Below are 12133 nucleotides of genomic sequence, written 5' to 3'. Positions count from 1 at the left end.
ATTGATTTTATCACTATGGAATGATGGCATTTTCCTTTTGATTTCTTCACTTGAAACTCTGTAAACTATCTTCATAACTGAACAGATGTAGAGTTTCATGCTACAAACCCCCCAAGAAGAACAAAATACTGGTACTATCACTCGAGGAAAGGGGACAAACATTCTTGCAATTCTGTATGGTAATCTCCTCCCTTCTATCCCCCAATGATTCATAATTTCCCTAAAAAAGACAATGTGTTGGGGGGAGGGTTACTCCATTTTTTAATGTTTTGGAAGCTTGGGTTCACCCACACTCAAGGTAAATCAATATCACAATATGGAAAGAAACTTCATTCAAGTTAGGTCTTTTTGGAGCTATCCAACTCTGCATGTTTATCAGCTTTTACATTTTGAAGTCACTATTTTCTTTATTTGTTGGGCATGTGTTGTAATACTCATTAACAAATAATGACAAAATGAGCAAATACAAATATCTGAAGGCTCAAATCTTTATTGGCTTATTGACATTATACTTAACTAAGTACAGATTCCCCAAGGTTTAACAGAGCTCTCTAGTAAGAACAATTTTCAGAGGCAGTAAGTTTAAGGAGGCTAGCATTCTTGAGGGAATAATCTTGGAATCCTAATGTCAAGAGAAGGCGTAGTGGAAGGTGGGACAAGTATTCATAATACACACACTCTAGTTCATAATTTATTTTGAAACTAGAGTAAGTCAATCAGCATGAGATATCTGAACTGTATGCAGTAATGCTGATTATTTTGTGGTTTTGTGGTTTCTCATCTTGTCCTGATCTCTCATGTGATTGGTCAAAACACCAAAAGCATTCCAGACATATTTTAGATGTTCATAACTTTTGAGCTTAGCAGTAATTCCTATCGATTTCCAACTAGATAGTCTTAACACAATCTAAAGTGACCAAGTACATCTTTTTGGGTACATATTTAATCATTTGTTTAATCATTAACTGATTCTGTGTTACTTTTGATCCCACATCCAAAATACCCCATTTAGTTTGTTTTCCTTTGTCAGTGTCCTATCACATAAATTATAATTATTTACCTAAAATTTTTACTGCAAATGGACTCCAAGTAGTCCAATACAAAATATTGAAACTTTGTACAATGTAGCAAGGCAATGCAAATGAAAAAAAAAATTTAAAAAAAAACACTCCTGTGTAAAAATATACTCTTGAAACTGGGAAATAAATATTTAACAAATAAATAAACCTAGCTAGTTAATAATGCTACATTTGTAAAGTTGCTTATTTAATAAATCTGATTCTTTTAGAATTCAAATGTATTTGTTGCAGTTTTTAGTAGTCCACAGCACTTAGAATGTGCCATCTCTTCCGTGGTTGACCCTTAGCTTCAATCATTTCTTTCCAATGAGCTTCTTCATCTTCGCCAGTGTTATCCCTGCCCATTGAGAACCATCCTATAATCTCCTTTCTCCTCATTTTCTTGATGTTGACCACAGAGAACATGAGGCTTACACTAGGCAGTTCAAATTCTATTATCTGGAATACAAAGTTCTCGTTGTATTCCGGGTCACACATGCTGCGACGTATTGACGTTTTACTTTTGGAGAGTTGCTGTCCAATGGAGTTGAACATTGCCACTTTAACATAAGTATCTGAAATTGAAATCAATCACAAAAGTTAGTCAAAGCACATTGTATGGGAAACATAGACTACAGAAACACCTGCTTAAGACGTCAAGCGCCGGTACCAATTTTTTATGAGATGGGTGGAAAGAAAACGAAAGCAAGGCCATGCCAAAGAAGGTAGACAAATAAAATGTCCAAGATCCCGTTTGTAACAAAAAAGTGATGATGGCTGATATAAATTAACTTGGAATGCATCAAAAAGCCACTAAGATGCACAGACATGATGCAAACGGCGGCGGCTCGTGCAATTTAAAAACCCTTTAAAACATCACGACCGACCAGAATTCACGACATTTGTGAATTTTTGTTTATGTTCTCGACAAATTGCTCTTCATTCATGTATTCGCCATTGAAGGCGTGTTTGTGTGCCTATGTGTACAGCTTGGCAGGGGGAATTTCTCTCAAAACACTACAGCATAGAAATGTTATTTTTATTTTTTTTTTTTTTTTTTCATGCATCGGCTGTGTGTTCATGGGAAGTTAGAACTGCGCTCGGTTGTGCTTGGACCAACTGCAAGTGCAAACGAAACTTCGCGTGTTTCTTATCTCAATGAACGCGTGATGTCGCGGTAACGAGTTGTTACGTTTTGTCGACCGAAAGGACGAAAATTGATTCGATCCCACTGATATGTTGGCAAATGATCAACATTCGTCGAAAAAAGCTATTGTATACTATACAATTGTCGCGAACAACATTATTTCAAAATAAGCAATGTGATGTAGATTGTATCTGTATCTGATTCGTGTGCCAAAATCAAACAATGCCCCAGGGGAGAATAGTTATGAAAAGAAACCTCGTCAAATTCACAGTTTTTGAAACAGCCTTCAAAACCTATCATTCTTATTTTAATATTTGTAAAACAATTCGAGGAAAGTAAACTTTTAATATGATTATCAATTACTAGCCCGACGCTCATCTTGCTCGTTAGATCGTGCGAACGCGCGTAAAGTGAGTTTAAATATATTTTCTGAAGAGGAAAATATGTTCCTTTGCTTTCCCTTTTGCTTGTAAAACTAACAGTATAGAACTCATTTGAATGAAATTTATTTCGATTAAGAATGATGCGAACGTAACTTTTTTGGTTTGTTGATATTTAAAGCATTTTATTCATCAAACATACTGTGGGTCTGAGATGGCTGGTCGCATCTTCATGTAGTCAAGTTACAGTTGCCTAGAAGGCATGAATTGTTTATCGAGAGCGTTGATGCCTTAATTAAAACCTACGCACGATATTTCGCAAGAGCTAACATAGGAAACATGTCTGTTTTTGCGTGTTTGGTGAACTGTCTACCGACCCTTAGCAACGCAACGAATTTTAATTTTTTTTCACTTAATTGAATACAATTGGTTACCCCTCTCGATTCATCAATTTAAATGACAGATTATGGTTATCACAGAAAGAAAACCCAGATAATTTCAAGAAGAAAAAAATAGGTTTAGAACCGCAATTTTAGAAATTTTATTTTTTTATGAACTGGCAGTCAAAGTCACATCATTTATGACACTTATCTGTGTTTTTTAACTATCTGCTGCGCATTAAACCCCTTCATTTACTGACTTGTTTTAATCATCCCACAGTAATGAATGAAAACTATTCAATACACCTTAATGAATAACTTATTAACATTTGATGATTTAAGGATTTTCTATGCGTCTACTAGTCTTTCACCCAGACCTCTCACGACCAAGCAATGACACAAGTGGGACTTGGGCATAAGATTAAGCGTCTGCGAGAGTATGCCATCGGCTTAACGTTTTTTCTTTTTCCTGTATCATGTCATTCCAGTGCCTGATTTCTTCTTGCCCGCTAGAATTTTTTCCCAAGGTAAGCCAGCCTATCTCTTTTTTCTTCCTCGCCTTTGTTATGACAATCACAGATATATTCAAATTCACCAGCTGTAGATCTCTCTCGGAAATCTCATACATGAAACTTTCGTTATACTCGGGGTCAGCCATGCTCTTTCTAATGGTAGTTTTACTTTTTGCAACTTGCTTGCCAGATGCTGAGAACAAAGTGACTTTCACGTATGAATCTGTTAGTGAATGAGAAAGGGTGCGCATTACTTTTAAGGTGATTTATACGTTTTGAAGATTTAAAAGTAAGTGAGAGGTTTATGAACTCTTTCCCCTTATGAACATTTAAACTTTATTTTGTGACGTTTAAATCAAGATTTAGAGTAATGCCGGCAGAGAAGTTTTCCTTTAACTATATATTTGCACCATTTTTAACGTATTTATTTGATTGGTGTCCGATGTATTGTTGTTTTATCTTAGTGTTTTAAGCTCTATGAACAACAGTTATACCGGAAGAGAAAATACTCGCTTCTCTTAAGGATCGAAAGCATCGTTTTCAATACTCCATACGCACATCAGCTTGCAGCTCATAAAACTGGGTATACGAAGCTATAGAGTGGCCTAGGTGGTACACACTTCTCTCCTCCCCACACTTGCCTCCTTGGTCTGTCCCCTAAATCCAAAATTTCTTGGGAAAATTTTTTGAAACACTAAGATGGAAAAATAACCGGATGTACTTTTGCTTCATCGACTGCTATACATAGATGATGCGTGTTCGATTTGATTTATTCGACCCTTTTATTGGCCATCCATTGAATAATCGGTAGCCCTTGTCCTCCTCACTCAGAGTAAACTGGTGGGGATCAGAAATTCAATGGTTAATCAATCTACAAAACGAATTTTAACAAATTGCATTTTAAATAATGGACCCAGGCGTGAACCATTTCCTTACTTTCCACGCATGCATTGCGGATCAACCTTTGAGGGTAACCCTTTACAAAATTCCGCTCTCAGCAAAGCTTCTTTGATAGTAAATGATGTGTGGCGTTTTGATCACTTTGTCCTGATTTTAAGCGGAGTGGAAGTTATTCGATGTTTATTATTATTATCTTAAAAAGGAAAAATAAAACTTTTGCGTTTCTGACGAGTCAATCGCTGATTGAAAAGCTTGACCTCGTTTTTCTGATTTTTTTGACTGATTTTGTTTTTTGTATGTTTTGTTCAGTTTCGCTTGTTTATTTGTTTTTTTTGTTGGAGCTGTTTCAATTATCAGAGATAATGTGGATTGCCAGAGTTCTTTTAGTGTTGTTATTTCCAAAGTTCGGTTATCAGAGCAGCTAATCGGAACATAGAAAAATATTACTGACAAGGAGTCAACGGGGACTCGAGGCAAAAACAAACAACCTGCATTAAGCGCGGGAAAACGTAAGTTACCTTATCTCCGTTTACTATAGCCTTGCATTCGATTGGTTAAAAATTAGGTTGTGCGAGTCGCAAGGCGTAGTGGATCAAAACCAGTGCAATCATGGAGTATATTTGACGCTGAAAATTTCTTTAATATAAAAGAATGATAAAGTTGACAATACCTGGTGCACGTTGCATTGATACATTACGGAGGTTGCTGGCCTTTAGCACTTCCACAGTTAGGCGGCCAGTGAGAGATTGATAACAGAGTGAGACAAGCAATTCTGGGGCCCCACTATGAGTCATTGCCAGAGAAGACACTGAACCATGAGATCCGAAACTCATCACACTACCACTTTCTGACAAATCGTACATGGAGTCAGAGCTCTGTAACAGTATAAACAGTAACAATGTTAGCTCCCTACATATACAGGTATATTTGTACTTTTTACAGCTACATGACGATTTGCTGGAATATTGACCTAGATTTTTTTATTAGGCGTTTCTGTTAATTTTCTCAATCCCTAATCATCCTCGTGTCTTAAAGATTATTTCCCCTATTTCAGTAGTTTTCTATCTTTCTATTAAATTGCTCGTCGTAAACTCGATTCAAACTAATAATACTTTTCTCCTTTAAAAGACAGAGTACGTTGCTCTTGGCATAATCAAAACACTACAAGCAGGTCACATAGGACACCTACGCAAAGATCCTCAGCTGGGGAGCTTTCTTACAAAACTGCTTCAAAAACGAAGCTTCTCCTTCAGTTTGGGTAATGATGTATTGCTGCACAGCCTTGCATTACCATTTTCGCCAAATCTTGGATTAACAGTAACATAAGGCAGAGAAAGGAAGACGCCATAGACACGGCGAACTTTTCAGTTTGCCTGAAAACTTGTTTCAAAGCCGCCTTAAATATGTTTAACTTTATTTGTCATTAATTAGCCTCTGCACTGAAATTCGTTAACACCCGGCTGAGAAGGATTTAAATTCTAAATAGGTTTAAATTTGTGACACGTTCTGAACTTTTTGATAGGACAATAACAGTGTTGGAAGGCTTTTGTATTTGCCCACGTTCCGGCTCAGAAAGTGACATGTGCTAATGTAATTGCCTTGTCAACAACAATGAACAAAGGATTTAAAAAACATGCCAGCTGATCATTGGTTACATTTGATTGACTGATGACTGATTTGCATATATAGTTTCCGTCTTTCTTCAGTATTCTGATCGAGCCACGTTACAGTGCTGAGAAAAGTTCAAATAAATTATTCTGACGACATTTTACACCAAAATAAAGCAACAAACTATGATTTTTGGGAAGACTACTGCTACTCTTCCATAAAACGGTACACTTCGAAAAATCCCAAAAGCAAAAAATGACAACCGAAGCAATCTCTCATAGAAATTGCATTACGAAGTAAATCTACGACGCTTTTCACTTGACTTTTTGTATAACTTTCAGATGGATATCAATTTTTTTTCCTTTGAGTAACTAGCCAGTGACAAAAAAAGGACTACTCAATATTTTCATCCACAAATTTTCCCAGCAAGTTCACTCGACACAAAAGTGCAAAGCGTCGCAGTGAACAAACAGTACAGCATATGAAATTTGTTAAAATCTATCTACTTACGCTCAGGGCATTTCTTGGTGTGAGCGTTCGCCAGAGTGCTTCTCCATCGCCTTCTAAATCGAATTCAGTAAGATTGATAGTCATTTCGCCTAATAATTTATCCCTGGAGATTTTTTCGTGACCATACAACCTAAACCTGAGGCCACTTTCGTGTAAATCGCTCTGAGGAACTCGACTGAATGTAAATGTCTCGTGGAAATTCGGATTTGTGGCTGGTTTTGCTTTTGTTTTAAATCGCTGCTTCTTTGAAGGTAGCAATACCACGCGGACTTGAACACTGCCCGCGCCACCGCGCTGTTTCGTAGGGACGTCCTCGGCACGAATAACAGTTACCGCTAACTTTTCCGCTGTGGGGGCATAACTTGCAGACACTTGCAATCTCCCCGCAGTTGAAAGAAATTCCTCTTGACCGACATCGATTGCTTCACCATAAGCCGATACAGCGTGTCTACCGATGGCTGGGCTATATTCACCGTCCGAATATTTACCGTAACCATAAACTGAAGCACTATCGCCAAGAGCTAACTCGCCATCCGACTTGCTGCCGCTCGTGTTAAAGCTACTTCGACGGCTTGTTGCTTTCGAGGATGGCCCAACATAATCATCGTCTGTTTCAGTGCCGTAAGCTTCGCCAAGCTCGGCGTATCCCTTCTCGTCTGGTCTATCATCCGGTGGTTCGGTCTTAAAAAACATTCCAGCCTTCAAGCACTGATACAATACAAGTAAAAGAAGACAACAGCCGCCGATAACCGCCATAAACACGATGGCCGGGACTGGCACTGAAAGAAACACGAATACAATAAAACCGATTAGCAAAACATCTTGAATTGAACGTGAAGATAACTTTAGGTAAAGAGTTTAACAATTTCATCGGCTGTACATACATCCCATGGTGGCCTTCAAGAACCGTAAGGCGAGAACGTTCGACTAAAATTTCAACATGCTACTAAAATGTTACGCCCCGCAAAAGGCGATTGGGAATCGCTGTCATTAGGTTTTTGATCGATCTCATGAATAATTTATTTTGACCAAGCGTGCGATTGCGAGAATCAAAACAAAGCCAGGTGGATGTTAATTCAATGCGAAATGAGGAGCTTTTTTTTTGAAATCTGATCTGGTACTAATCCTTCAAAAATGAACGAAGGAAGGCTCCAGACTTGCAGCCAAGGATCGCTTCGTTTCAAAGTCAGTTAATTACTCTCTTGAATTTAAGCCTACCCAAAAAGAAATTTTCCCGTCGTAGTTAACAATGTTATTTTCATTGGTCGAATGGTAACTTAGTCACCTTACATTTAGTTTTAACTTAACCAATACTAATTATTTATAATTTTACTTCTGGAATTTCATTGACCGATTATCAAAGGTAAAAACCATTCGGGATGATTTCCATATTTTGGTCATTTAGAGTAATGCCCTGGGCAATTTTGTCCTCACACTAAATCTACTTTCCGCTTATCCGGTTAACATTAGACATCACTCAGTTAAGCATTACAAGTTTCCATCAAGTTTTTAAAAAGCAAGTTTGCTGTTGACGAGAAGAGTAAAACCAAACGCTTGGTGGACATAAGCCATGGGGTTTTTGCGCTCCCGTCTGAAAAATTGTCCTTAGTCTGTGCAGTTCCTAATTGCACAAGGTAGCTGCATTTCAGGTGATAACAAGGAAAATTAATTATTCCTTTAATCACCCTATGCACTTCCTTTGAAAAGAGCTGCTAAGTTTTCCCATTTTGTGGTAATTCTCTTTAAAATCGATCATTGTTATTCACTTTCTGCCGTCAGACATGAAAGGACGTTGACGTTTTTATCCATCAAGAGAAAATATTGATTATGAAAATCAGGATGGCCTTAACGTTTAATCGCAACAGAGCTTAATTTTTGCATCTTTATCATGAGGTACGATGTTGGTACGATGTTTCTTGAACTCGTATCCAGACTCTCGTCCAACGCTTGGTTGCAGAAAGTCTGGATACGAGACCTTAAATCTGTTCTGACGTTTCCTTCTTGAACTCGTATTCAGACCCTCTTCCAACGTTTGGCCGTCGGAGGACTGGGTACGAGACATTCAAGGTGCCGGTGACAACATTTTGTGATGGCCATCACTTGCATTAACTGTTTCATATTTGACAGGCGTCCTGAATACTGCTGAGATCACCAATGTCAGAACCAAGAGATAACATATATACTTATTGACTGAGTGGGAGGGCCGAACGGGAAAATATTTAGCTCGAGGTCATGACGTGCGTCACGTTCTCGGAAAATGCAAAAGAACAGTATAAGTGCAAGGCCGGACGGCTTTGATCGGACCGGCTCACATCAACCCGTCCGACCCTGCGCATGTTAGCTTTCGCTTTGGTTTAATACGCGATTGCACGTGTGGGGCTCTACGGCCATATGATAAATGGACCCATTTTCCCTCGTTGGAGCGCGTAATGGAAACCTCACCAGAACTAATCAAGGCCAGCTATGATATCTAACCGAGTCTCCCCAATCCATAAAATTTAAATCCCAAGCAATCCATTTACGCTATGGATTTAGCAAATAGATTCCAAGTTGCCGTGCGTCTGTTCAGTAATAGATCACAGAGGACGTCAAAATGAGGTAAGAACATCAGTGACACACGAGGCGCAGCCGAGTGTGCCACTTTTTTGTTCTTACCACATTTTGACGTCCTCTGTGATCTATTACTGAACAGACGCACGGCAACTTAGAATCTATTTGTTTTATATAATAAAGAATTAAAAAAAGTTTCAATGATGACGTCATCTATACGTCGGTCCTCTAATAGATCACAAGTGAGAACCAATCAGAATGCGTGCATAACTGAGCTTATTATATAAATAGATATATATTACTACTTCACTTCCCAAGTGCCACATGATATAGACGCAAAGTTTTCAATTTCATTTCCCTTTTGAACCATATGTAGTTTTCGTGCAAGACACCACCTCAAATGTCCCATTGCAGTTATGCCACCTACATTAAAGACAAAGTATAGGACAACCAAAACCCAATCCACTATGGGTCGACAGGATTTGAACAGAATCATGCTTCCTGTCACAACTTCTCCAAATCCTTCAGTTCCTTTGCTTTCATTACAGAGAAAATTGACAGAAGTACATAACTGATTTATTTACCTGGAGGGAAGACCATCCTGTATGCGCTTTGTCAATTGGCTGATAGTAATCTGCACAATCGATGCTTCTTCTGCAGCTACTCACAGCACATGTCCCTATGTACCCAGAGAAAATTTCAGTTGTGATACATTATATATTTTTTTTATTTTTATGTTACAGTAATAGAAACACATTGAAGGCAATGAATATATAAATATACTTCTCCCCGCAAATAAAGGGAAATTGATCAAAGGCGTATATCACGTAGACCACGCTATATTTGAAGAATTTCTAAAACTCGGAGGCTCATTTTCAAAATTCCCGCTTATTATTTCATGCTAAAAGCAAGCAGTTGTATCGAGGTGATTATGCCTAACGTTAACAAGTGTATCTTTCGAGGATTTTCCGAAAACCTACACCGTCTCAGTTTTTCTTCATTACTGTCTTAAAAGGCCACGAGTTTTGCGACTGAATCGTTGAAACAATGAAATTCTTAAATAAGACCTTATCTAAAGAATGAAAAGTTAGAGTGCGGAATTATGTAACTCTGATTAGCTCGCTGAACATGTCAGTTTGTCCGTTAATTCCTGTTAATTTATCCTGCAAAGGTGTGTCGTGACGGGCGGCCGGGAAATTCAGGCTTTCGCACATCGCCCGAAACAGAGCTATTTGAATGGTAGAACAGTCGTAAATTTAATGAGGATGTTCGGTAAAAACTCTTGTATAACAAGAATCGAAATACAGAAAAAGAAGAAAAGCTTCGTTCTGTCGGTTAAGACTCGGGATGATTCTAACATTTTGGCAAAAAGAAAGCCAACCACTAGGTAAGGTTTAAGTCACGTACTGTCTCAGCTTAGGTAATTGTAAAATCTTTAATTGATTCTTGTACCGATTGATCACAGATTCCGCAGAATCCTGAGGACTGCCACCGAAACCATAATTAACCTCACCACTGGCGACAATTTAAGATGAGGAGTTCGTAGGAGGAAATAATTGCCCCGAAATTTATCTCAGTCCCCTCTTCTCAACTGAGTAAGAAAATTAGCCAAGTTCACACAGAACAGATCAGAAATTAATTATAATAAGATGGAAACTTTAAAAATATCAGCATTTTGAACGCGGGCGAACATTTGCGTGTACAGAAAACAAAAAAGACCATTTGCGGTGATATATGTACTGGTGTTTAACAGTGGACGTAAATCAAATTACGAGGTCAGAAAAATATCTCACGTTATCAGCTCAATCACTTTTTGTCACTGTTTTCATTTTAAAATTGAGTTTGTAATTCATCTCTTTGTTTCTTTGTATTAATAAAAATATTTGGTGATGAATATGGAAATATCGAAGGCGTCACTGAGGTAAATAAAACTCAACCTTTGCAAACCACATGAAAAAACCCTTTTGTATAACTGATCACGACCGATGTTTGATGATAATATGAATCCAAACTCATTTCATCCAACTGCTAATGAGTTAACGAGTGCCCATGTGGAGAACAACTGTTCCTGTATAACCAATCACGAGCTAATCTGCACTATGCCCCACGTTCAACAAAACCATCGGTATTATCACTTACAAAAATGATTCTTTTAATAGAACCAACCCCAGTTTGACTGGGTTTCCTTGTGTTTATAAAACATAAATCGTATTCTTTTTCTGCTTTGATTGACTGGACTTTCTTAAATAATAAGTAGACTGTGTTTAATAACTCTGGCAAACGAAAAATATCAAGATCTTTGGAATTTTTCAAGCTGTTTGTCTCTGATGTTAGAATTTCATAACAGATTATCATACATCGCTGAAATTTTAACTCAAATTATTTCATTTCTCATCATAGTTTTAGTTGCATGAGTTGATCGTGAATCATTCTTTCGATAATTTATCGAACACGCGAAAAAGATTGAGACAAACACGGGCGGTTCGGTTCCCTTGGGAAGACAAGCCTGAAACTCAATTCAAGACCTTTGTTTGAAATTTCAATCACGCCGGGTCGATCTAATCCCTGATACTAGACAGTAAAATTAAATAAAAAAAAAAAAGAGGAAAAAAGAAAAACGAGCGCACTATTGCTTATTTCAAATAAATTGTTAATTAGTTATGTCGTGCGACTCAATTTTCCAGTGCTTAAGATAGGTAGTAAACTTTTTTGGCCTAGAAATTTTGTTCCCTTAAATCTCGTTCCACATGGTAACATGATTCATTTATTTTCACCTGGTGTTCAAATTTTCCGTATTTTTAGTCAAATCATGCGAGGAAGGCAAAGTTTGGTGTCTTCGACCCATGATTCGGCCCGTCTACCTCGGTTTATATTTTAACGCGAAAAAATCGCGCGCACATAAAACAGAACTCGTTTACCTGGCAATTTTCAAAGAATGATATTTGTTTCAAATATTTTTTCCATGTTTCCATCCAAAGCTGGCTCCAGTCAGTAGAACTCAAACAGACATCTGTACTTTGAGTTAATCTCTTGTTGTCTCTCGCGATAAATAACAAATTGCTTCAGTGAAGTCGACCAATAATAAAAC

General features: G+C 37.8%; 1 protein-coding gene across 4 annotated transcripts; it reads right to left on the bottom strand.

Moving 5' to 3' along the window:
- Positions 1–474: 474 nt before the first annotated feature.
- LOC113667140 (synaptotagmin-16) lies at positions 475–12112 on the bottom strand. 4 transcript variants are annotated; one of them, XM_027182925.2, is made up of 5 exons: positions 11964–12112; positions 9630–9724; positions 6496–7274; positions 5048–5252; positions 475–1633 (listed from the first exon to the last, which is right to left on the bottom strand). In XM_027182925.2, the coding sequence occupies exons 2-5, from the start codon at positions 9643–9645 to the stop codon at positions 1314–1316; spliced, it is 1320 nt and encodes a 439-aa protein (XP_027038726.2). In that variant the 5' UTR covers positions 9646–9724; positions 11964–12112; the 3' UTR covers positions 475–1313. The 4 variants fall into 4 exon arrangements, with proteins under 4 accessions (XP_027038726.2, XP_027038729.2, XP_089067940.1 ...); XM_027182927.2 differs by lacking the exon at positions 475–1633 and adding an exon at positions 3103–3700; XM_027182928.2 differs by lacking the exons at positions 9630–9724; positions 11964–12112 and adding an exon at positions 7380–7531.
- Positions 12113–12133: the final 21 nt, after the last annotated feature.

The sequence above is a fragment of the Pocillopora damicornis genome, chromosome 7 (assembly GCF_964200805.1).
Source record: "Pocillopora damicornis chromosome 7, jaPocDami1.2, whole genome shotgun sequence".
Classification (NCBI taxonomy): domain Eukaryota; kingdom Metazoa; phylum Cnidaria; class Anthozoa; order Scleractinia; family Pocilloporidae; genus Pocillopora; species Pocillopora damicornis.
This window is presented reverse-complemented; position numbering and strand designations above follow the sequence as displayed.